This window comes from Malaclemys terrapin, chromosome 2, assembly GCF_027887155.1.
Source record: "Malaclemys terrapin pileata isolate rMalTer1 chromosome 2, rMalTer1.hap1, whole genome shotgun sequence".
In the NCBI taxonomy this organism is placed as follows: domain Eukaryota; kingdom Metazoa; phylum Chordata; order Testudines; family Emydidae; genus Malaclemys; species Malaclemys terrapin.
In genome coordinates this window covers 37,954,507-37,981,085 of record NC_071506.1, presented here as the reverse complement: position 1 = coordinate 37,981,085, position 26,579 = coordinate 37,954,507, and the positions used below count along the sequence as shown (strand labels likewise).

General features: G+C 43.9%; 1 protein-coding gene across 6 annotated transcripts in view; it reads right to left on the bottom strand.

The window, feature by feature from the left end:
• Nucleotides 1-8,952, bottom strand: part of SNX31 (sorting nexin 31) — a 65,877-nt gene extending 56,925 nt beyond the window's left edge. For 3 of the 6 annotated variants that reach the window (XM_054019590.1, XM_054019592.1, XM_054019594.1), the window contains exons 1-2: nt 8,697-8,888; nt 8,169-8,243 (exon numbers count right to left, since the gene is read on the bottom strand). In XM_054019590.1, the coding sequence (XP_053875565.1) occupies nt 8,169-8,243; nt 8,697-8,762 (141 nt within the window). In that variant the 5' untranslated portion in view covers nt 8,763-8,888. The other 3 variants (XM_054019596.1, XM_054019593.1, XM_054019595.1) reach the window with 3 other exon arrangements.
• Nucleotides 8,953-26,579: the final 17,627 nt, after the last annotated feature.

The following is a 26,579-nucleotide window of genomic DNA, read 5'->3' as shown; positions in this document are numbered from 1 at the left end:
GGGGTGTGCACAAGGCAAAGCCAGCAGGGGCTCAGCTGTCCCGTCCTCCTCCTCTCCCCCGTCCCCCCCCCCCCAATAATCAGCAGGGGATGCAGAACTCCTCCTGCTCCTGGGCTGCTGCGAGGAGAGCGAGAGCTCCTCTCCCTGGGGCTGTGGCGGGAAAAGTGCTTTCCTCACCGCAGCCCTGGGGCTGAAGGAGTTCTCCTGCTCCTGGGCTGAGGCAGGGAGAGCAGGAGTTCTGCACCCCTCACCAGGGCTGGAGGAGTTTGCTCGCCCTCCCCCCGCCAGAGGAGTTCTGCATCCTGCACCCTGAAACAGTAAAATTTAAATTCCTGCGCACTCCTCTGGACTCATGCCGTTCAGTGGTTGAATTATGACCAGAAGCATGAATATTTATTGTGGCGGATGTGGAGACATTATGCAATAAGTAGTATATTAATTTTATGAATACTGTAGGACCGGGTCAGTGAGGTGATGTTATTGTACGTTGGATTAGAAGGCTTTCCCGTATGAATGTACTGTTCTAACTTAATAGGGTAGGGAAAAGAACAAGCAGGGATGAAACACAGTAACAACCTCCCAGCAACCATTGTGGAAGCAGTTACAGGACAATGGCATACTTCCCAGCACTAGGCCAAAGTGACAGCTATTCTACCAATGCTGGGAACAAAGAAATCTAAAGAAAAAATGAACAGTATGGACAGATTTAAATTTAAATTTAAATCACCAATTTTAGTCATGATTTAAATCAGCAAGCACAAATCAATTATTTACATCCAGGCTTTCTACCATGTTTTGAATTGCTACTTTTTGCTAACTGGGAGATTCACTATATATTACACACACACTTAAGCAATTATATGGCTTAACATAGATTTTTCAGATTCTTATTTTTTATATTTTTATTGTTAGAAAGTGACAAGTGAGGCACTTCTTGCTTACTAGATGATTAATTTTTTTTATGTGATACATGTCAAGCTGCATTTTAAAATTGTTTTTGTTAATTAAATAAAAGCTACCTTAAATGCACTGAGTACATCATCATAAGAAAAAGTTTATCAAAATATGATTTACATTTAAAAGTAACTGCTTTATGAAACAAAGGAAACAAAGGAAATATTCTCTATAGTTAGCATATAGAACTGATTATTTCTGGTGACCATGTCCTCCAAGATTTTGGAAATAGTAGATCTAATCCTCTCACCCATAGTTTTTAGTCACAGATTGAAAGTGAAAACAAATTTTCCTGCCTTTTTAACTTCCAACTGGTTTCTCAACTTTAAATGAACTAGTCATTGAACTGAACTAATTGAATAAACTGAAATAAAGAAAACAGGTTCTCTGCACCTGCTATCAAAAGCTGGTTTATGTAGTGTTGTTATAGCTGTGTTAGTTCCAGGATAATGGAGAGAGAAGGTGGGTGAGGTAATATCTTTTTTTTGGACTAAATTCTGTTGGTGAGAGAGACAAGCTTTCGAGCTACACAAAGCTCTGTGTAGCTTGAAAGTTTGTCTCTCTCTCACCAACAGTTGTTGATCCAATAGAAGATATTACCTCATGCACCTTGTCTCTCTAAAAGCTAGGTTAGCACTTCAGCCAACTCTGCTTCCAGGTGATTAGCCAGTGACTTCCACCAGTTCAGTGGTTTGACTCTTTAAAACTTTGGTAGCAAACATATACTGCTTGAATTTTCTTTTATTTAATTTGAATTATTTTAATACAGTATAATAAGTTGAGGCCTAAATATGATTGTCAATTTTAAACAGGTATTTTTAAATTAATTTGACTTTAAAAATCATTTTTTAAAATCAATTTTTTATCTATCCTGCACTAAACAATTAAAAAGCCCTTCTCAGGCTTCTGAATTTTCAGAAGCTGTTGGGAGACAGGCTGACACAGTGAGAGACTTTACAGACAGAGTCTGAAGGAGTTGCACATTCACAGATCCTGAGAATGGTAAACCTTAGGGAAAGGCAGGCCTGTGTATAGACAGGTTTTATTGTTCAAGATTGGTTTTCTCAGAAATTTTTTTGTTCTAAATAAATAACACTTTGCTCTAATCAGACTGTTTGCTTTTTGGACACCACTGTCATAGAACTGCAGGTCTGAGCTTATGTCAGACCTAATGAGATAATCACAGCTGATCACAAGGGACTGCTGCTAGGTACTAGCTTGAGAGTGGGAGAATTGCATGATTACAACCTGAGACAGAAACTGCTAGAAGCCCAAGACTTGAGAAGGAGTGCCCTCAAAGAGACCCAGAAGGGTGAGAGATGCAGTTAACCCAGTGATGATGGCAGAGGATAGCGCCATGTGCTCCTGCTTACAAAACTAGAGGCAACTTTGACAGTAAATAAGACCCAAAAAAAAAAAAAAAGTAGTTGTTTTAGTGATACTGTTTATCTCTTACAGTGTAACTGTTCATTTGTCTACTTAAGTAACACCACTGAGACTATGGATAAAGCCACATCCCACTCTCCTTGAATCTGTGTACGCATGTGCGTTTTCTGAGGCTGAAAGGCAACGAGTGCCAGCCCTAGAAATTAAGTTTTCTGTTTAATATCTGAACAGATATAGCATAGTGTGGAAAAGGTTGTAGGACTGAGGACTATGATGTTAATATGGCTCCAAACTCTGTTCCAGGGATGATAAGACATAATTCATTCTTCAGGCTCATTTGGTCCTTGGCCTCTCTGCCAAGATGGCCAACAAAAGTACTAATTGTGGTTATGTTTTTTGTCATGGGACAGGTGTCCTCTGGGACTAGGACTAGGACTGAGATAACCAGTCAGACAATAACTTTTGAGCATTACCACTAGAGCTGGATTTGAACTGGTGACCTAGATATAAAAGTTTCTATCGCCCACAATCAATCTTTGGAGTCATCCAGTCTCCCCAGGCCTGCTTTGTTTCAATGTGGCACTCAGGGAATAAAGAGTAAAACCAAGAATGAATCCAAACTTGCCATGGAGGCATCAAAACTCATTTTACAGACAGAAAAGCTATTTGACAAGTGTTCATATCAGAAAAGCCTCTTCAAGTGGGGGGAAGTGAGCTAGAACTCATCAAATCCTCAATTTGGGCACTGGATAAGCTAGTGGTTCTCAACCTATTTATCATTGTGGGCCACATCCACACAATAGATATATTACCTGTATGGGACTAAGGATGTCATATGGGCCACAGCTGTGTGCTGATTGGGCTGTAGGTTGAGAACCACTGGGATAAATACTTGCAAGTCTGAAAAACAAACTGTTTTTCTGGCTATATAGCTTATTAGCATATCCCCTAGAAACAAAGGCTGACATTTTAAAGCTTAGGGCCTAAATTTTCTAAGCTTGAGAAGCCTGGAGAAAAGTACTTAAATAAGTCCCCAATTGTGCAATTAAATCAACACATGCACATTCCTGCACCCACACAAAGCCCCACTGACTTCAAGTGCTTGACAAACACATTGCAGAATCAAGATCTATGTTGTCTGCTTTTCAGAAATATAAGTACCCTCAATTCCTACTGAAGTCTGAGTTATAAATGCTCACTAACTCTTGAAAAAAAAAAAAAAAAAAAAAAAAAAAGGCCACTTATACAGGTGCCTAAATATAGATTTAGAGCTTCAATTGAGGGCATCCAAGCTTGAAAATTTTGGACATGCAGAGAAGATCTATTCAAAATGCTGACATGATTGAAACATGGACTCATGAAATCCATATAAGATAGAAAAGAAATCTGCAAAGAGGTGAAATAAAAGATTTTAAAGTTTTGTGGAAACTATATCCAGAACAAAATTCTGCCTTTTTGTTCTCAGAAATTACTACTCCAGTAGGACACTAAAGGAAGACTTAGTTGGACTAGCTAAAGAGAAGACATGTATTGGGTTACATCTTAAATAAAAATAAAGGAAAAATGAAAAAATTGTGTTTTAAGTTCTGAGTTTCATAAACATCCATCCAATAAAAGTAACAATGATTTATACTGTACATTTAAAAAATTCAGTTTCACATAAGACACAGAAGTGGAATTCCTCCAAGGGACACTTTCTGAATAAATGCCATTCTTGACATCCAAAACCAGATACAATTCCAGTGATAAATACAAAACTTCAATGTCAAGTTGTTCTATTATCTACAAAAATGCTTTCAAATTAGTTACATTTTCAATCAAGGACACTGGCTTTTATGATGATTGCCCTGTCAGTGTGACCCCATGCTGTGATGTTCCATTCTACAGCATCAAGAAATTTACACATTAAGTGGGGAGAGTGAAAAAGTAATAACAGATCACTGTTCTTGGCAGTGGGTCACTGGAGGCAATGGATACTCTGTGCGGAAGCAGAGGTCTGCCAATGTAGAATGGCTTGCAAGATAAGGGCCATAATACTTAGAGATAGAAGAGACCTAACAGACCAGGGGCTCTCGAACTTTTTCACAGCATGAATCGTAGTATCAAAATGGACCACTTTAAACACAGAGTTTGTCTCGGACACCACATACCATTTACAATCATGAAGACCACCTCCCCGATCCTTCATAAATTGCGTAACATCCCTGTCTCAACTGAAATGATTGCTTACAATTAGGGCTGTCAATTAAATCGCAGTTAACTCACGCGATTAACTAAAAAAAATTAACTGCAATTTAAAAAATTAATCGTAATTAATTGCAGTTTTAACCACTGTTAAACAATAGAATATCAATTGAAATTTATTAAATATTTTGGATGTTTTTATACATTTTCAAATATATTGGTTTCAATTACAATACAGAATACAAAGTGTACAGTGCTAACTTTATATTATTTTTATTACAAATATTTGCACTGTAAAAATGATAAAATAGCATTTTTCAATTCACCTCATACAAGTACCATAGTGCAATCTCTTTACTGTGAAAACGCAACTTACAAAGGTAGATTTTTTTTTGTTACATAACTGCATTCAAAAACAAAAACATAAAACTTTAGAGCCTACAAGTCCACTCAGTCCTACTTCTTGTGCAGCCAGTCGCTAAGAGAAACAAGTTTTTTTACATTTACGGGAGATAATGCTGCCCGCTTCTTATTTACAATATCACCTGAAAGTGAGAACAGACATTTGCATGGCACTTTTGTAGCTGGCATTGCAAGGTATTTACGTACCAGATATGCTAAACATTCATATGCCCCTTCATGCTTGGGCCACCATTCCAGAGGACATGCTTCAGCAGAGGAAGCACGTCCTCTGGAATGGTGGCTGAAGACGCTTGTTAAAAAAATAATGCGTTAATTAAATTTGTGACTGAACTCCTTGGGAGAGAATTGTATACTTCCTGCTCTGTGTTTTACCCACATTCTGCCATATATTTCATGTTATAGCAGTCTTGGATGATGACCCAGCATGTTGTTCATTTTAAGAACACTTTCACTGCAGATTTGACAAAATGCAAAGATGGTAGCAATGTGAGATTTCTAAAGATAGCTACAGCACTCGACCCAAGGTTTAAGACTCTGAAGTGCCTTCCAAAATCTGAGAGGAATGGGGCGTGGAGCATGCTTTCAGAAGTCTTAGAAGAGCAACACTCTGATGCGGAAACTACAGAACCCAAACCACCAAAAAAGAAAATCAACCATCTGACTCAGATGATGAAAATGAACATGCGTTGGTCTGCACTGCTTTGGATTATTATTGAGCAGAAACCATCATCAGCATGAAAGCATCTCCTCTGGAATGGTGTTTAAGCATGAAGGGACATATGAATCTTTAGAGCATCTGGCACGTAAATATCTTGCAATGCCAGCTACAACAGTGCCATGCGAACCCCTGTTATCACTTTCAGGTGATATTATAAACAATAAGCGGGCAACATTATCTCCTGCAAATGTAAACAAACTTGTTTGTCTGAGCGATTGGCTGAACAAGAAGTAGGACTGAGTGGACTTGTAAAATTTTAAAGCCTACGCTGTTTTATTTGCATGCAGTTATTTTTTATACATAACTCTACATTTGTAAGTTCAACTTTCATGATAAAAAGATTGCATTACAGTACTTGTATTAAGTGAACTGAAAAATACTATTTCTTTTATTTTTACAGTACAAATATTTATAATAAAAATATAAAGTGAACACTGTACACTTTGTATTTTGTGTTGTAATTGAAATCAATATATTTGAAAATGTGGAAAATATCCAAAAATATTTATATAAATGGTATTCTACTATTATTTAACAGCGCGATTAATCACGATTAATTTTTTTAATCGCTTGACAGCCCTACTTACAATACTTCCCTAGTGGCCCTTTTCTATGTATTTGCAGCTGTCTTCGTGCAATAAAGCAGCTGGAGTGGAGGAGGGAACCAACATGATGTTAACTTGGAGGTTTCCACAGACTACAGTTTGAGAACTTCTGGAATAGATTATCCAGTCCACCTATCACCAGGTATTGGACTGACTTCTGCAGTACATTTTCTACTGCTATTTCCAGTCTGCTGTTAGAATTGTTAAGCAGAGTGGCTTCCTTAGGACGCTATTAAACATAAGTGATCTGGACACTTATGGATGTGAAAATGTAAGTCTGATGGAAATAATCCAGCTATTTGATGTGTCTTTCACTGCTCAGGCAATATATAAACATAAATCTATTACACCCTCCTGTAGTACCCCTTTACTATTTCATATTTGTTACTAGATCAGAGAATGGGTGATCCAGAAGAATACACTAATGAAGATCAACAGGTTGTACACAATACAAAAGAGCTTGTTATGTAATTATCCATAACACTTACTGTTATCTGAAAATTATGTGATAAACCGCTCTAGGTATTTATAAAGCTCCCACTATCATTAATGGAAATTTTATCTTCACATCAACCCCTTAAGGCAGGGAAGTAATTATTCCCATGTTACAGATAAGTAACTGAGGAAGAGGGTAGATTAATTGACGTGTCAAGATCACAGAGTGTCTGTAGTCAAGTTAGAAACTGAACCCAGGTCTCCTCAATCCCAGTCCAATGCCCTATTCACGAGATCATATTTCCCACGACTCTGACTCACACAGTCCATAGGTGTGTTAATAGCAGGACCTTGGCCCCAACATACATAGTTGGAGCCTATATACTTGAACTCAAAACAATGTTAGCACCTTCCAAGCAAGAACAGTTTGAAAAAAAACCCCTATGATTTGAACTCTAGCATAGACAGAGCCTAAAAGAGGCTCTAGTGTTATTTATGACTCGGAGAGAAATGCTGCAATAGTTTTAGATGTCTTAAAAGCAGAGCAAACTTCTTGCAGTCAATGATACTAAAAATAACTGTGTGAAACCTGTTCCCCTGAATACTGGGTACATGACCATTACTCAATTCCCCTTTCATAGCTTTCAGATGTTGCCAGGTCTCAATAAGGAAACACCTTAAACCTTCACGGAGGAGTATTATGGGAAAAATGGAAAATATTTTGCAAAGAAATATTGGTGTGTGTGTGGGGGGGAAGATAGCTCATCTTTTGCATATAGCTCAGACCAGCATGCCTGGGGTATGCACAATAAAAGCCAAAGAACTGCCATGAAAATAATTGGAAAAGTAGGAGGAAAAAATGAAATCAAACTGCTTATAAAGGGTGAAGAGTTTACCAAAGAAGCATTAGATTTGTAATCACCTCCAATTCATACTTCATATTACCTGTTTAAATGCAAAGGAAATGGGGGACAGCCAAAAAATTCCATCTCCATTACCCAAAATTAAAAAATAGCTCTTCTTTGACACTAATATAAATTTCCAGAATATTGTATTTCCTGACACCCCTCCTCTCAATATTTCTCTGATTTGCTTCAGAGTTTGCCACTCCCTATGGTGCTGGGCACCTTAAAAATGTGTGTAATAACACATTCACTCCACAGCACCCAGACCTTTATGCATCTCCCTCCCACTTCAAGTACTACATAAGAAAAGCTCATTACCATCCACAGGCAACATTACAGGACCTCAGCCTGCATTCATTTCAATGAGGTGAAGAAGAGCTCTGTGCATCTCAAAAGCTCATCTCTTTCAGCAACAGAAATTGGTCCAGTAAAAGATACGCCCTCGCCCACCTTGTCTCTCCTCATTTCAATGGGGCATTTGTTGGCCATTTGATGGAAGTTCCCCTAGCTGAACCTGGCAAGGGAGAGGGAGAAGGGGGTTGGGCTGGAGTCTCTCACCTGATCGTTCCAGTGGTGTAGCTGGCTGTAGCGCACCTTGCAGAAGAGGAAGCCTTCCAGGTACACCGAGTACAGCTGAAAATACACCCAAGAGGCATCAGCTCCCCTGCCTGCACAGACACCTCCCGGCTCCCCTACCTATACAGCACCCCCTTCCTCCTCCACAGCCCTCCCTCCCTCCCCCCATTCCCCTGCCTCCCCACACAGCTCCCCTGCCTGCACAGACACCTCCCGGCTCCCCTACCTATACAGCACCCCCTTCCTCCTCCACAGCCCTCCCTCCCTCCCCCCATTCCCCTGCCTCCCCACACAGCTCCCCTGCCTGCACAGACACCTCCCGGCTCCCCTACCTACACAGCACCCCCATCATTCTCCTCCACAGCCCTCCCTCCCCCCATTCCCCTGCCTCCCCACACAGCTCCCCGTCCCACTCCAGTCCGCCCCGAGCCATAACAGCGCTGCCCGGGATCCCGCGGCGGCGCGGCCCCCCAGCCCTAGCGCCGGGGCCGGGCAGCCGAGATACTCCACCACGTAGCGGCCCCCGAACTTCTCCAGCAGCTGCTCCGAGACGGGGATGCTGAAATGCATCTTCATGGTGCTGCACGCGGCCCGCCCACCCTCCGCCTCGCCGGGCCACAGGGCAGGGCAGGGCAGGGCAGCGGCCGCAGCATTTGTTTTCCCACGTGATAGTGGAGGGGGCGGGAAGGTCTCCTCCCTCCTGGGGGCGGGGAGCAAACCGTTCATCCTGGCAGGTGCTGCTTCGTTCCTGTCTCCAGCTGGGGACTGCCTCAAATGGGGAAGCCTCCTGTCCTAGCTCCCGCAAATGAGGTTCATCCTGCTGCGGCTACAACTTCCGCTCCTCTCCTCCCCCCGCCCAATAGTTGGCCAGGTCCCTTCCATGGGTTTTATTTAACCAGGCTGGGAATCACCAGGAGAGCGCTTCCCAGCCTACAGGTATCATTGGTCTGATTTCCTGTGCTCTCCTTCTCGCTGCCCCAAATGTGAGCAAGGCCCCTTGCGTGACGACGGATATAACAGTAGGGACATACGCATGTAAAGGGCCGCTGGAGGCTGCCTTCCTTCTTTAATGAGTTTTTGTCCCACCCTTCCTCTAAGTGTTGGGCAGCTCCTAGCCCCAGCCTCAGCCTTGTGGCTTTTCAGTGCTGCATGGGACCAGGAAACCAGGAAACAATCATGGAAACAGGTACTTACCATCCAAGGAACCAAGTTTTTAGACTCCCCAGCCACCAGTATGCACCTAGCACGTAGGGGTTTGATTTATCTTTGACCATGTAATGTGGATGATAGTCCTGACTTCAAGACCCCTGCATTAGTCTCTAGGCAACCCATCTAATGGGACTGAATAAGCACCCCAGGGTGGAGAATCCTGCAGCTCCGATGTAGATCACTCTGAAGTATTACCCAATACTCCAGCTTCACTACAGGATCTTCATCAACAGAACAAATATCTCATTGATTTAGGATGGGCAGAATGTGTTATATGGTGGGGGAGGGGGGCGGAAACAAATTACTGAAGCAAATGAGGTTCATACAGCTTTTGCAGAGCGGAAATAACTGGTAGGAACGCAAGTAGAAAAAATAAAGTAAAATTTTGTAATATCTTTTGATATTTGATTTGTTTAGCTTCTTCATCTTCAGTCAAATAACTGACAACTTCTGAAGTCTGACAACTTGTGAATTCCGAAGCAGTTACCATATTACAGAAGCAGTCACTGTCAGGCTTTCAGTGTCTGCTATCGCACTGTGCCAACCTCTGTAGGTCGACCATGGCTCTATGCCAGGGATCGGCAACCTTTGGCACGTGGCCCATCAGGGAAATCCGCTAGCGGGCTGGGACGGTTTCTTTACCTGCAGCATCCTCAGGTTTGACCGATCGCAGCTCCCACTGGCCACGGTTCACCCTTCCAGGCCAATGGGGGCTGTGGGAACCGGCGGCCAGCACATCCCTCGGCCCTTGTTTGTTAACACATAATAAAAAGGTAAATTCTTAAAGGGTTCATTGCTAATACCTGCCTGACCAAGTTAGAGTCAACTAACATGGGTATAAATACCCCTGAGTTTAGCCTGTTTCTAAGTGGCTTGATCAGATGCTTATAAGCATTTTACTGTTTGGATGTAGTGATTTTGCTTGTTATTTAGGCTTTTTAGGGATGTTTAGAGCAATTGTATAAATATCATTCAGCCTTTGGATTTAATAAGGGAATTTATGGTTAAATGAGTGCCATGGTAATACCCGCACAAACAATAATAATTCCAACAGGTGGTCTGTCAGACCATGACTCCTCTGTGGCAAACTACAGGAGTTCTACCAGAGGGACAACCTGTGGCACTTTTAGTTGCAAAATCTCTCCCTCCTTTCCTGGTTGCCCCTTTTTATGGTGGAAGGAGCCAGGGTTGGGGGAGACTTACAGATGAAGGTGTGACAGCATGGAATACGTCTGAGCCAAATAGTGAGATCCATTTTATATTGTAACTTCCATTTTGGATTAGGACACCCATTTGTGTTATGTGCTGAACTCGTGTCTGAGGCCTTGTCTACACTACAGAGTTTTGTCAATAAAAGTCAGTTTTGGTGACAAAATTCTGGAGGTGTACACACTACAATACTATTTCCGCCAACAAAATAAAGCCACCTCGACGAGGAACATAGAGCTTTTTGCGGCAAAGTTAGATTGACAAAGTGTAAGTGGAGACACTGTGCTTGGTTATGTCACTTTAAATGGCCTCCAGGAGATATCCCACAATGCCCATCCTTACCACTCTGGTCAGCAGTTCGAACTCTGTTGCCCTTCATCCAGCTACACAGGCATCCGCCCCTCCCCCTTTAAATGGCTGGAAATTTTTGAAATTCCACTTGCTCAGCATGGAGAGCTCACATTGCATCTTCCCAGCTGACCATAGCAGCTCCATGCAGCAAACGCGCTCTCTCACTTGGAGCACACCGGAGTTATTGGATCTGCTGGCACTGTGGGGAGAAGAGGCTGTGCAGTCCCAGCTCCGCTCCAGCCATAGGAACTTTGATACCTATGGTCAGATTTCTTGTAGCCCGTTGGAGAAGGGCTACCAACAGGACATGCATCAGTACTGTATAAAGATAAAGGAGCTGAGGCAGGCATACCAGAAGGCAAGAGAGTCAAACCATTGCTCTGGTGCTGCGCCAAAGACCTGCTGCTTCTACAAGGAGCTGGATGCCATCCTCAACAGCGGTCCCACCTCCACTGCCAACAGCCCCATGGATACTTTGGAGGGACTAGAGACAGCGGACTCAACTCCGAGGACAAAGTGTTGGATGAGGAAATCAAGTTGTAGGACAAGATGGGACAGGTGACAGGGTTGTCTGGTACTGTGGAGAGCCAGGATCTCTTCTCAATCCAGGAAGGTTCGAGTCAGTCCCAGCACTCCAGCTCTGGCACACATGATGCAGGAGAGGGGAGCTCTGGTAAGTGATGTTTTTGAGTTAATGCTGCTCGGTTATATGAGGTAGAACTGTCCTTTGCTTTGTTATATGCTAGAAGTGGTTGAAGGGGTAGAAATGTACATGACTAGCTGTGTCTGAGTATGCTTCACATTCCCCTGTGCAGCTACAGAGTGGGGCAGAACGGTGTGTTGATGCATACCGAGATTTCACAGGAATCCTCCAAAGAGATCTCTAGGAAACTTTCCTGGAGGTACTCATCAATTCTCTACCCAAATTTCCTTGGCAGAGCTGCTTTGTTCCTTCCCCCCGTGGTAGGAAACTTTCCCACACCAATTGGCAACCACTTGGCAAGGACCAAAGCGGCACATAGGTGAGCAGCATAGGGACCCTTGCATCTTTGCATACCCTCAAGAAAGAGATATTGGCTTCAATGACCCCCGCCTGTGGAAAATGTTGGCAGCATTTACAATTTTGTCCCTGGTCACTTGCAGTGATCACCTCAAAAAAACAACTACACCCTCTGTCCCATCATGAGCACCCACCTCCGGGCCAAACTCACTATATTTAGGATAAAAAGCAACAGAGGGTCCTGTGGCACCTTTGAGACTAACAGAAGTACTGGGAGCATAAGCTTTCGTGGGTAAGAACCTCACTTCTTCAGATGCAAGTCTTTGCATCTGAAGAAGTGAGGTTCTTACCCACGAAAGCTTATGCTCCCAGTACTTCTGTTAGTCTCAAAGGTGCCACAGGACCCTCTGTTGCTTTTTACAGATTCAGACTAACACGGCTACCCCTCTGATATATTTAGGATGTTTGCCAAGCTGTGTGCTTGTCAAGGGACAATGAGAAATTGATTTGTATGTTAAAAGAGGTGTATTTTACTATGATTCAATGCTGTGAGTGCACTAACCATCATGCTTCTGTTTATTGTTTCTTGTGCTTCTGCAGATGTGGCCTTCAGGGGAACCCCATACACATAGGCAGAGCACCTCCGCCAGATTAAGGAAGTGACTGACCAGGAGCTGTTTCGAGAGATGCTCCAATCCTCAGATGCTGAAAAACAAGATCACAGGGCATGGAGAGAGACTGTAAATGAACATCATAGAACAGACAGGCAGGACAGGAAGGAGAGCCAAGAGTGAATTTTAATGGGTCAGGAGCGGATGATAAAAGTGATGGAAAAGCAAATGGAGATGTTGAAGTCTGTAGGCAGAATATATGCGGGCACCCCATCTCCTGCAGCCGATACAGAACTGCTTGCCATGCTCTCTCCAAACTCCTTCCACACATTCCTTGCATCTTCCCGGCCCATCTAAGTACCCTGTTCACTCCACCCCTTCAAACAGCTTCCAAAATTATATCTGGAGTTACTCACAGCTATGAGAGCCTACATCAGGACACTGCCCTTCACTATTATCTACCTTTACACCACTTGTTACTTGGTTGGTGAACTCTAATTACAGAACGCACAACCAGTTTAGGGTTTGTACCCTGTTTCTTAACAGTCTGCCCTGAGGTTGGTATTCTAGCTTGTGAATCACTCCAGAAGGTGGGTCCTACTTCACTTCAATTTCATTTATCACCCTACTTATCATCTCATTGGCAGTGGAGCAGTCAATGCTAGCCTTTGATCACCTCATGATGCCAGCCTCCACTGCCCACTTGCTGAATTTTAAAACAAACACCTTTGTGCTTTCTCCCATGCGACCCTATGTGCATGGGAGGCTGTGACCGTGGTCGTTGGAAGGGCTATACTGAGAATGCTCAGTCAGGGCAAACTACAAAGAGTAGGGCAGACGATCCCCAAATCTGGTCGTTTATTCTTATAATTAAATTCACCAAGCCAGTAACAAAACAGCTTCTGTACTACCTCGCTGATTACCGAGAAGCCAAAATACAGTTCCCTTTAACAATCCAGCCTTTGGCTCCTACCCAGACAGCCAAGTCTATATAGTGAGGGTTATTTAAAACCGTATTCACCATATATGAAGTTCTACTAATCCCAAGAGACCAGATGCATTACCCACCAGGTCAATGAATATTTCAGATCTTACCCAAAAACATACTTACAGTCAATTCTTATGAATTTAATCTAAAATTTCATAAAAAAAGAAAAGATTTACTATGGTTAAAGATTATTCATACAGATATGAGTAAAGTTCTTAGATCAGTTTTATTAGCAGAGATGGTGAAATTGCTGATTTTTAACAGTCCTTCCCGAATCAGTTCAATAGGTTATAGTCCAATAAGCAGTCCAGGTGCAGAGTTTGTTCAAATTCTTCCATGAGAAATTGCAGGGCTAATTCAGAGTAGACCTGGAGACCTCAATCCTGCAACTTGAACTTCCCATGACAAAGTTTAAGGAGATCTGAGATAGTAAGGATCAGTCCCCGAAGTCCCTTTACAGATGCTCCCCGGGTTATGCAAACCTGACTTATGCAAACCTGTACTTACAGAAAAAGTTCCGTAAGCTTTTTTTTTTTTTTTTTTTTTTTTTTTTTGCATAATTGTTGGGTATACGTCCCCGACTTATGCAAAATTCGACTTACACAAGGCGTTCCGGTATGGAACGCTTGCGTAAGTCGGGGAGCGTCTGTATAGCCAAAGCTCAGCTGATTAGCCTCTTATCAGCAAATGAGCACAGCAGGCATTCCTTGGATGAAGAATAGGTAATGTACATTGTTGTTTTGAAGTAAATCTCTATTTCATAGGCATACACTGATAACTAGTTACACTGATAAACCGTAAGGCAATTAACCATTCAAACGGTTCATAGATAGTTTACTACAAACTTCAAAGAGAAATAAACACAATTATTTTATTACACTACAAGTTTCATCTAAATGTTAATATCCCCTTTATATCTCTAAACTTCTAACAAGATATAGGTAAACACAGACAAATACAATCAGTATCTACTTCTGATTGTCTAACAATACAGACTTAAATTTCAAGAACTCTAGTCTATTTAACATGGATTTTCTAACTATCTTCAAGGAATGGCCCTGTTTACCATTTCAATATTTTTTCTACTATGTCCTTAAAAGGTTGCTTTTAGTTCTGTCAGCCTGCTAGTTGCTTAACCTTCGCTGGCTCAGTGTCACAGGGGCCTTCTCCCTAAACATCCACAAAACTACCTCATTAGCCTTCAAATCCCTGGTCAAAACTCCTCTTTTCCATGACACCTACAAAAAAACTTGACAAAGGTTAGGCTGCTGGTATACAGATACCACTGCATATCATAGTGACCAATATTCTCATCATTTCCTTGTGCTCCACTATCTGTTGGCTCTTGTCTTACACTTAAATTGAAAGTTCTTTGGGGCAGGGACTGTCTTTTTGTTCTGTCTTTGTACAACACCTAGCACAATGGGGTCCTGGGAGCATGAAAAAATAAGTGAACCTATGCAATATTGACTTTTTCCTCTTAGCTGGGGGGCAGCATGGTCCTGTGATTAGAATAGCAGAGTCAGGGGTTCTGGATCTATTCTTTGTTCTTCCACACATAGGCGCTGACTCCGAGGCTGAGCACCCATAGGAAAAAAATGGTGGGTGCTGAGCACCCACCAGCAGCCTACCTATCAGCTCCCCCCACCATCTCTCACCTGCCTGCGGGACCCATGGATCAGTGCCTCCCCTTCCTTCCCCACACCTCCTGCCCACTGCGAACAGCTGTTTGAGGGGTGGGGGTGGAGCAGAGGCAGGAAGAGGCAAGGCGGGTTGGGCCTTGGGGGAAGGGGTGGAGCAGGGAGGGAAGAGGCGGGGTGAGGGTGGGGCCTAGGGGGAAGGGATGGAGTGGGGGCAGGGCCTGGGGCAGAGCTGGGGGGTTGAGCACCCCCCAGCTCTTTGGAAAGTCAGGGCCTGTGCTTCTACATAGTGTGCAAATTGGGACAAGTCATTTAACCTCTGTGTGCTTCATTTTCCCCATCTATACAATGGAAAAATTATGTTCTCCAACCCTTATAAAGTGTTTTGAGATCTATGAACAAGTGCTGTATAAATGCTCAGGGAGAGTAATATATGTGCCAGCACTGAACAAAGCAACAAATGTGTGCAGGGATGAGAGGGAATTCTGGTGTCAGCTGGAGTTCTCCCATTCATTGAGACCTCAATGAGAGCAGGATCAACCACCCAGGCTAGCCAACAGACACCTAATTTCTGAGAGTTGTTTTACCTCCTAAAATATTTGTTTCAGTATTTTAAATTATTTTAGAGCTAACAGAATTATTTATTTTTACAGCTTACTACAAGATTATTCTTTTAAAGGGTCATTGTTCAAATTTCTGATACAACCCCCACTCAGAAATGTCAGTTTACTCGGTAGGTAGGGCACTGTTCCCTCGGGCTATGAGCCAGCTTAATCAGCAACTTCCTTCTATCGCACATTCCCTCAGGGCATTCTGTGTGTCAGAGGCTTACATTAGCTCAACTGATCTAGAGCAGAAAACAGGGAAACATTGATTCTCTACAGTACCACTAACCACTCAGCCCTAAGCCGATTTTGCTGAATCCTCTAGCATTTCATTCCCTCAGCCCTCCCCCATCTTCCATTTTAGCCACGGCAAACATTTCAGAATTGGGATGAGAGAGAGTCAAAAGCCACTGCCCCTAGCCTGAAATGTAGGGTTACTAGAATTAATTGATGGAACTGAGGTTCTTAAGCAGAGAATACTTTAGTGTAGTCACACACAAACGATGATACAGAAATAACTTGGGTTTTCAAGTATTCTCTTTGGGTTTCTGCAGAAGGCCTGGAGATCTGGATTAGATTTTGGAGGCGAAAATCTAATCAGTATCCCTGGTTCACGCAGCATAATCACAGATGCCCTCTCTTACCTCAGATAGGCTCTGTGACTACCACATCAAAACACAATCTGCATTTCAAAAAGTAAACAATGCCCTTCAGGCCAATTATGTTCCCTTACAGGGAATCAGCAACCTTGTCAGTGACTGTCATGGATAACTGGATATTGGAAGAGAGCCACTATCATTTTCCTAGACTAAGAACCTTGGCAAATAGGCTTTTGCCTTCTGCTCTAATAACCAAGATTTTGCATGAAATACCAAAAAAATCTTCAAAACAAGGATTTTATTTATCTTTAGAGATAATCCAAGTTATGATCCATAATTCTGACACACATTACCAGAGTCTCATGTCCCACTGTTTCATGTGATTAGGACTTATAAGAGACACTTGTTCTGCCAGGGTCTTCCATCTCCAGCAGTTCTGACAAACCTGCCTCTGCAGCTCAGAATACTTGCGACAAATTACAACATGGTTTTACCAAAGGCAGATCGTGCCAAACCAATCTGATCTCCTTCTTTGAGAAAGTAACAGACTTATTAGATAAGGGAAATGCGGTGGACCTAATATACCTCGATTTTAGTAAAGCATTTGATACGGTACCGCACGAGCAATTATTGGTTAAATTGGAAAAGATGGGGATCGATATGAAAATCCAGAGGTGGATAAGGAACTGGTTAATGGGGAGACTGCAGCGGGTCGTACTGAAAGGTGAACTGTCAGGTTGGAGGGAGGTCACCAGTGGAGTTCCTCAAGGTTCGGTTTTGGGTCCCATTTTATTTAATCTATTTATTACTGACCTCGGAACCAATTGTAGGAGTAGGCTGATAAAGTTTGCGGATGACACAAAGTTGGGAGGTATTGCCAATTCGGAGGAGGATCGGGATATTCTGCAGGGAGACTTGAATGACCTTGTAAATTGGAGTAACAGAAATAGGATGAAATTTAATAGTGAAAAGTGTAAGATGCATTTAGGGATGACTAACAAGAATTTTAGTTACAAGCTGGGGACGCATCGGTTGGAAATAACAGAGGAGGAGAAAGACCTTGGAGTCCTGGTAGACCGCAGGATGACTATGAGTCGACAATGTGACGTGGCAGTGAAAAAAGCCAATGCGGTCTTGGGATGCATTAGGCGAGGTATATCTAATAGGGATAAGGAGGTGCTGCTTCCGTTGTACAAGGCACTGGTGAGACCTCATTTGGAGTACTGTGTGCAGTTCTGGTCTCCCATGTTTAAAAAAGATGAACTCAAACTGGAACGGGTACAGAGAAGGGCCACTAGGATGATCAGAGGAATGGAAAACCTGTCATATGAAAGGAGACTCGAGGAGCTTGGTTTGTTTAGCCTAACCAAAAGAAGGCTGAGGGGGGATATGATTGCTCTCTTTAAATATATCAGAGGAATAAATACCAGGGAGGAAGAGGAATTATTTCAGCTCAGTACTAATGTGGACACGAGAACGAATGGATATAAACTGGCCGTGGGGAAGTTTAGGCTTGAAATTAGACAAAGGTTTCTAACCGTCAGAGGGGTGAAATATTGGAACAGCCTTCTGAGGGAAACGGTGAGGGCGAAGGACCTGTCTGGCTTTAAGATTAAGCTAGATAAGTTTATGGAGGGAATGGTTTAATGGGATAACATGATTTTAGTCAAATAAACAGCGTGCCATCGCTGGTAAATAGTATCAATGGCCAATGAGGGTCTGGCTGGAGAATCTTGCCTACATGCTCGGGGTTCTACTGATCGCCATATTTGGGGTCGGGAAGGAATTTTCCTCCAGGGTAGATTGGCAGACGCCCTGGAGGTTTTTCGCCTTCCTCCGCAGCATGGGGCAGGGGTCGCTAGCTGGAGGATTCTCTGCTACTTGAAGTCTTTAAACCACAGGATTTGGGGACTTCAACAGCAGAGTCGAGGGAAAGGGGTTGGGATGGCTTTTGTGGCCTGCATCATGCGGGAGGTCAGACTAGATGATCATAATGGTCCCTTCTGACCTTAAAGTCTATGAGATGAGGTACGAAATTCTCCCATTTCTTAAGATTAATCTTTCCGTTAGGTTTGTTCCCCTCCCCTGACATTGGGAGGGATTCTCCTATTATGGCCTTCCATACCCTACTGCAGCAATGTACAAGAGCTGTAAAAACTCATTAGCCAGCCATGGGAGAACTCCTCCAGCACAGGCATTGTAGGCTGCAAGCACCAGCCTAGCAAGCATGAATGGGGCCATTTCTGAGGCTGGATGGATGAGGACATAATAGTGATCTGCAGAGTGTGGGGCAGCTCTGGGTTGTGTGGAGTACAACCCTGTAAATCCTGCTAAAATTTAGAGCAGCTCCTTGGGCTACCTGTGACAGCAAGAACTATTTTGGCCCCTGCCTGGCTTAGAATGGGAGAGTACAAAGATGGCTTTAGGCCACCTTTGGCCTCCTGGAGACAAAGCACACAATCTCAGCCTTTTTTTCCTGTTCTCTCAGACTCATACGTAAAGCTTTTATTGACATGAAAATTCAGGCTAGTCTTCAAACTTACTAAACCTGAAAAGTGCCGGTCACCAGAGTATCTAGGCACAAGATGTTCAGGCTGCCCTGACAAAAAAAGTCGCTTATCTCTTCACAACCAATAGCTGCAACTTGTTTGTTCCTGATCACCGCCGGATTATGACATTCTGAGGCCCTAAGTTATGTCAAGTGTAAGAGGCCCCATATCATAAAGAAATGACTATAAACACTAAAGTTTTATATTTGCATATATACAAAGGCGAAATTGTAAAAATAGAATAATAATCTTCATTTTCAGCAGCCCTCTCTGTAACGATGACATCATGACAAATAAATTTTAGACAAATTCTTTGAACTAATTGTGTATGTAAGTAAAGTAGAAATAAACAATACAATATAAAAAAATACAGTAAATAATAAAATTTACTAGAAGAGTTCTCAGAAAATTTTTCTTCTCTGTTAGGGCATCTATTTGTGAAATTCCGTGTCTCAATACACAAAGACACTCTTAGGGGAGATAAGATGGCAATAGAGGATACCGGATGTGGATAACCCACAGTCTTAAAGTTCGACTATTAGTTATATTGATATGAATTACACCCAGGTAATAAGGAAACCATCAAAAATTGTATGTGGGTTGTATTTTTCAATAAATTGATTTTTGCTTTTATAGAAGGTTATGCTGAATTACCTAATATTGGTACTAAAATTAGTAGCAGAAAGTTTTTATTAAAAAAACCCAAACAAACAGTGGCAGAGAGGCCGGGGTTTGCCAGAGTCCGATAGAAATGTTGGCAACCCCTTGGTGCAGGGGTAGGGCCACACGGCCCGGTGCCGAGGAGGACAGGACTTTAAACAAATTGTCCGACGGCTCCTCCATCTCCTCAGCCTGGATCTGGAGGTTGGTGGTTACGCGTCGGAGAAGCTCTTGATGAGCCTTAAAGTCCTCCTGAGAGGGAGGAGGCAGCGCTTCTATGGACTCGTCCGGTGCTGATGAGATGACAGCTACCACCTCTAGGGCATCGGGTGGTACCGGTGGGTCGCACTCCACGTCCGGGTGCGGTGCCGGTGGTTCGGTACCCGAGGACTGTTCTCAGTGCTGAGGCGGGGATGCCAAAGGCGCTTGGGGTGCCCCAGCCACAGAGCGGGGCCTCACCAGTGTGGGCGCCTGGGGCCACGGTGCCCACTGGCACCACTGTCCTTGCCATGGTGCCCCTTGCCATTGAGCCGTCTGAGGCCCTACCAGGTTTACATGTTCCTGAGGGACGACGCGGCCCGGGGAAGGACAGCTGGGAGCTGTCATAACTATAAAGGGAAGGGTAACAGCACTCCTGTGTACAGTACTATAAAATCCCTCCTGGCCAGAGACTCCAAAATCCTTTTACCTGTAAAGGGTTAAGAAGCTCAGGTAACCTGGCTGTCACCTGACCCAAAGGACCAATAAGGGGACAAGATACTTTCAAATCTTGGTGGGGGGAAGGCTTTTGTTTGTGCTCTTTGTTTTGGGGGGTTGTTCGCTCTTGGGACTGAGAGGGACCAGACATCAATCCAGGTTCTCCAAATCTTTCTGAACAAGTCTCTCATATTTCCAACTTGTAAGTAAACAGCCAGGCAAGGCGTGTTAGTTTTTATCTTTGTTTTCTCAACTTGTAAATGTACCTTTTTGCTAGAGTGTTTATCTCTGTTTGCTGTAACTTTGAACCTAAGGCTAGAGGGGAGTCCTCTGGGCACTTTAAGTTTGATTACCCTGTAAAGTTAGTTTCCATCCTGATTTTACAGAGATGATGTTTACCGTTTTCTTTAATTAAAAGCCTTCTTTTTAAGAACCTGATTGATTTTTCCTTGTTTTTAGATCCAAGGGGGTTGGATCTTGATCCACCAGGAGTTGGTGGGAGAAAGGAGGGGGGATGGTTAATTTCTCCTTGTTTTAAGATTCAAGGGATTTGGATCTCTATTCACCACGAAATTGGTGAAGAGTCTCTCAAGGCTACCCAGGGAAGGGAATTAGCACTTTGGGAGTGGTGGCAGCGGACCAGATCTAAGCTGGTAGTTAAGCTTAGAAGTTTCATGCAGGCCCCCACATTTGTACCCTAAAGTTCAGAGTGGGGAAGCAGCCTTGACAGGAGCTGAGGCCGAAGTAACCGAGGAGCGCACGGTGCTGCAGGAGCGGCTGGACTGGTGCCATCCATGTTGGCTCCGGCCCCTGGATTTTGACCTCGACGACGAAGAGACATATACGTCAGAGGTGCTATCTCCGGACTCCCTGCGGTGACCGTGGCTACGACGCCTCGGTGCCGGTGACGATTGGGATGTACTCCAAGCCTGGTGCGCGCCGTGGTATGAGTGGCGGTGCTGATGGTGTCGTGACCTGCTATCACTCCGGCTGGAGGAAGAGCGTTGACGCTTTCTGTCCCGGCGCCTGCGTCCCCTGCAGGCTGAGGAAGATTCCAGTGACTCACTCTCAGAAAACCCCGACAACAGAGTGGAGATCTGGTGCGGGCTCCGGGAAGGTCTCGCGGATCGAGCAGGGACCTCAACCGCTGACCTGGCCGGGGAGGGCTGGTGGGCGCCCAGCTTTGGTGGCTTTCCTCGGGACCAGGGGCCCGACTTGGGTGGCACACCCGGTACCGGTAGGACAAGGATATCGCGTGCTGCCTGAGCTGCCTCCGCTTCGACGGGATTCAGAGGCACACGTGGACGGGGCCAGACTACTCCGCTCCACTCGAGTCGGAGGTCTGGGTCCCCAGGGAGATCGTGGGCTGCCCAATTTGGGTCCAGCCTCACCCCTGTCCTTGTCTCGGCGCCGCTGGGTCTTGCCTTGCTTCTTGGCAGGGGGCAGTGCCGACTAGTGGATGGGGCTTCGCTCCGCACTGAGGACGTGGTGCCCGGTGCGGGTTGGGTCGATGTACCGGCATCAGGGCCAATGCCGACTCCATAAGCAGGGCCCGGAGTCAGATCTCACGTTCGCGCTTAGTCCGGGGCTTGAAGGACTTACAGATTTTACAGCGCTCCCTTATGTGAGCCTCGCCCAAACAGCGAAGACACTCGGAGTGTGGAGAGTGTGGATCGCTTCTGGGCATGGAACTGCAACAGGAGTCGCACCACTTGAAGCCTGGGGCTTGGGGCATGCCCCGAGCCAGGCTACTAACTGGAGAAACTAGTAACGGTCGAAGATCGTACTACTACTAAGGAAAATGCTGCAGCAAAGCTGGAGCACAAGTTCCGATTACCTTCACTAGCAGCAAGAAGGAACTGAGGGTGGGGGGAGCGCGCAGCCCCCTTTATAGCGTGATATAGAGGCGCCACTCCAGGGGTCGCAGTGGGGCTCCCCCACTACGGGTACTGCTAACGGAAAAACTTTCGACACCGGTGTACGTGGTGAGCACGCACACCTACTGTGGAATACATATGAGTAATCACTCGAAGAAGAACGCAGTCTTTTTTCTAGGCAGACATCTCTTTTCATGTTTGCTTCTTTATCCTCTGTCTCCCCCAGGACCGCTAATTAATCTTGAGTAAACACCTTGGATACACAGAGTGACAACAAGCTATATGCACAAAAGAGAAAGAATTTACCAGAAAAAACACTGGTAATCTCTAGACAGGCATTGAGAAAGTGAGAATAACTAACCTATATTCAAGCAAATATAATGAATATTATAGGCTTTCATAGTCTATAAATCATATATGCACATAGTCTGAAATAACTTACTCACCAAGTACTCAGAATAATTTGATATATATGTATATCTTCTTTCACTTCTCTCAAAACTCTCTAGTTATCCTTTCATCAGCACTCTCTCATATTTACTGTGAAGGTTCCCAAAACTGACGGAGGGAAGCCAACACAAATTTATCTTTCTCAACGTCCACTTGACCCAAGTCCATAAGACGATCACCTACAAACTCAATCATGTGAAGCATGGATAGTGCATGAAGCAGAAAGTGGCGTGTGCACTAAAATACAGAATTGTACGTATGTACAGATCAAAAGAAGAAAGAACACACTAACATAGGAGTATAAGCTTTGCAGGATTGCATCATAGCACTGCCGTCTCTGACCTCACATTTTCCCCAATTTTATCGGCAGTGAGATTGTTTATTTATTTATTTATTTAAATAAGTTATGAAGGCACTGTCAGAATTTTACCAGTAGCAGCTGGCCAACAAAATGCTGCCTTAGGAGACTGATAACAGACTTACTCGTAGAAATACTAATTTTACAAGTGCAATTATCATTTTTTTCTCAGCCCTGGCCTTCCGCCTGTCAATAATGAACGATTAGTGAAGGGCAAGGGTAGAGTAAGGGTATTTGTGTAGCCAGATGTGTATATTTTTGTCATATTTGAATGAAAATGTCTATATTTAGAAACAATCTTCTTTTCCCCGTATTTCCTTTATTTATCAACTGATTTTGATAAAATTTGAAATGGGAGTCATTTTCCTCTTTTTTAGAGGCCCCTCATAGTGTGAGGCCCTAAGCTGTAGCTTAGTTAATTTATGCCTTAATCCGGCACTGTTCCTGATGAAGCCAGCATAAATCTTTTTGACAAGTTCCATTGACAAGAAGGCACTAGCCAGGCCTTCCCAGCTGAGGTTGCAACTACTCCACCTCAACAAGTGTATAAAGGGGATGTGGACTTACTGGAATCAGGGGCTATTCCTGAGAATGACCCTGTGTTCTCTCAAATAATTTTTTATATTTGTGTGTAAGCATCAGTGGGCTCATCAGCATTAAGCCCTATGACATTCCAGGGTACAATACAGACGAGTGAGGGGGGCTGCGTCACCCCTGCCCTGCAACCTCAGATGACTCACAATGCCTTGCTACTGTAGTTCTCACCTGGGTCACTCACAAACAGCCTGTCAGCACACAGGTCACACCCAGAGTGTCTGTCTATGGTCACAGTGCAGGTTCAGCAACTTTGATCCCAGCAGCCTGTCAGCAAACACCAGCCACACTCCAGCTTCAACTGGCCTGGGTCATTACTTGCAGTGACCCCAGTACACTCCCAGTCCTGAATCTCCCCTTCCCCCCCCCCCCCCCCCCCGAAATGTGTATTCTGTACTGTGCAACCCTCTCCTGGATAGTTCAGATACTTCAGGTTCATTGTCACTGTAGGGGAACAATATACAACAACTTACCACCATAAACAGAGTTCCCAAACAGTTTACAACACTAGATTAGTTTTGATTAAAGAGTGAAACAAGTTTATACAAAGAGATAGATTTTAAATGAGAACACATAACAAGGCACTAAAGTCAGAAATGAAAAATAAAGATAAAACACTTTCTAAACTTAAACTAGAGTTGGTTCAAGGTGAAATTCTTACCACAGGATTTTGGTGGCCTTGCAGACCAAGTTTCAGGCCAGAAACTGCTCAGAAGCTCTAGTGGTCTGTTTCTTTTGTCTTCTACGGTGAAAAAAGAGAGATGGACAAGGAGGAATAACATGGGGTGTTTTTGCCCCACTTTTATAGTTCAGTCACCCTTTGAAATGCATGTTCCTGAGAGTGACCCCTAGATAAAGTTCTTTCTGGCTGAGAGCAAGGAGACATGGAGTCTGGTGAGGAAGAGGTGCCAAGCTGTTTCTTTTCCCCGTGTTTGCTGAAATGCAGATTTTGTCTTCTTTCTTTCCCTTCTCACTGTCTGAGGCCTCTGTATACAGCTTATATGCAAATTGAGGTAAACACACATCCTTTTTTTAAGACAGACCTGCTTGACCAGTTCTACCTAATCGGGGTACATGAGTTTGAACATGTGCCTTTAACATCATACAGGGGGGATTTCTTAACTTTACACATGATGTTGCTACATGCAAATCACCATATTATTGACCAGTAATTTAGTTTTCAAATGATACCTTACAAGGCATATTTTGTACAAAGATTATTACAATACCGTGTGAATACAGGGCCCTCCAACCTGAACCAGCACAATCCCCTTCACGATCCAGGAAGAAAAAAGCCTTAGGATATTGTTGTTACCCCAGTCGGTCAAATGCCTCATTAACATCACACAAATGGCTCCTGATGAAAAGGGCCTGGGTACACCTTCATTTTGGAAAACCCAAGGGGACTATAGGGATGTCCTAGAAAACTCTGCATATATCTTCTTGTGGCGTTTCTGCAGATCATGCAGGTTTAAGGGGGGAGTTGCAGTCCAATGGCATGGGAGTTGGGGTGGGGGATGAGGCTCTCCAGCACCACTGACTCATTATTTTCATAAGAAAATTTTACAGCTGTATGAACCTCTGTAGAAATCCCCTCTCCACTAGTCCCTGCTGCCATCCTACCTTTGACTCTCCCTCCATGTCTGGCTTATGCTATACCCCCCGCAAAGGGTATTGACTGTGCTGATTAGAAACCCACAGGAATAATATTGCATTAACTCCTGCAGATAAGAGCTACTCTTCTGGATCTGCAATCACCTAAACTTCTGGAGCTCTTTCTATGCAGGGCTTCCACAAGCTTGGTAATGAGACAAAGGGGCTGCTACTGCAGCTTGGTCTCAAGCTCCTCTCCCTTTGACAGATTTGGGGCAATTAATTTATAGGCAGGGCCCGCTGTGTATTCTGTGATTCCATGGCTGGGAGATTTGTTGCAGAAATGTGCTCCAGACTTTCAGCTTTCATTTAAAAACAGTATGTTAGCAGCCCTTATGGTTACAGAAAAAAACTTCAAGTACATGAACCAAGCACAAATCAATGCAGTGTCTATTTGCCTACATCTGATCAGAGCAAGAACCAATAGCTCTGAGAGGAGTGACCTGCCCCATTTATCTCAGTTACAGCCTGATAGACTCTACAATTCAGTGGCTGGATAACTTCAAATTTTCCCAAGATGCTATGGAATTCAGCATCCCTGCCACAGTATTTACCATCTTGCTGAAGCCAATGTTTTGTTTTCTCTGTCACCCTGAGTTAATTGGAGGAGTTAATTAGATTACAGCATATGCTCCTTGCATTGTTCCTTGGAGCCAGGCAGCAGGGGAGTGAGAAGTGGAATCCAACTCCCAGCCAGAGGAAGCAGAAGTGAGTGTAGTCTGGCAAACTAGTTTTTCTGGAGAACAGTGCAGCAGCTAAGGCTATGTCTACACTGCACTTTTGTCAGTAAAACTTTTGCCGGTTGGGGATGTAAAAAACACACCCCAACTGACAAAAGTGTTACAAGCAAAAATCATAAGTGTGGACATAGCTTTGTCAGCAGGAGACAAAGCTACCGCCCCTCACTGGGGGTGGTTTTATTTTGTGGGCTGGAGAGAGCTCTCCTGCCAACAAAGAATGGCTACACTGTGTACCTTACTGTGGCACTGCTGTAGCAGCACAGCTGTGCCGCTGTAAGGTGCACAAAGTAGACATAGCCTGAGAGCTGGGGAGATAAATGATATAAGGCTCCAAGCTCCCCGCTTCCCTGGCATGTTGGGAGAAAGCGGTTTTGAGCTGGGTCTCCAAGACAACATCATGGGAGCTGAGATGAGGATCTGTAGCAGATAGAGAGCATGATGAAAAACCCATCCTTGAAAACAATAATGGTAGAAAAATCAACGTTTATATCAGCTTGAGCCTCGCTTTGTGTTTTGGGGGCTGGGAACAAAGGAGATTTCATGATGACCGGCTAAACCAACATTGTTGTGGAATTTAGGGGTTACCACCACAGAATCGGACACC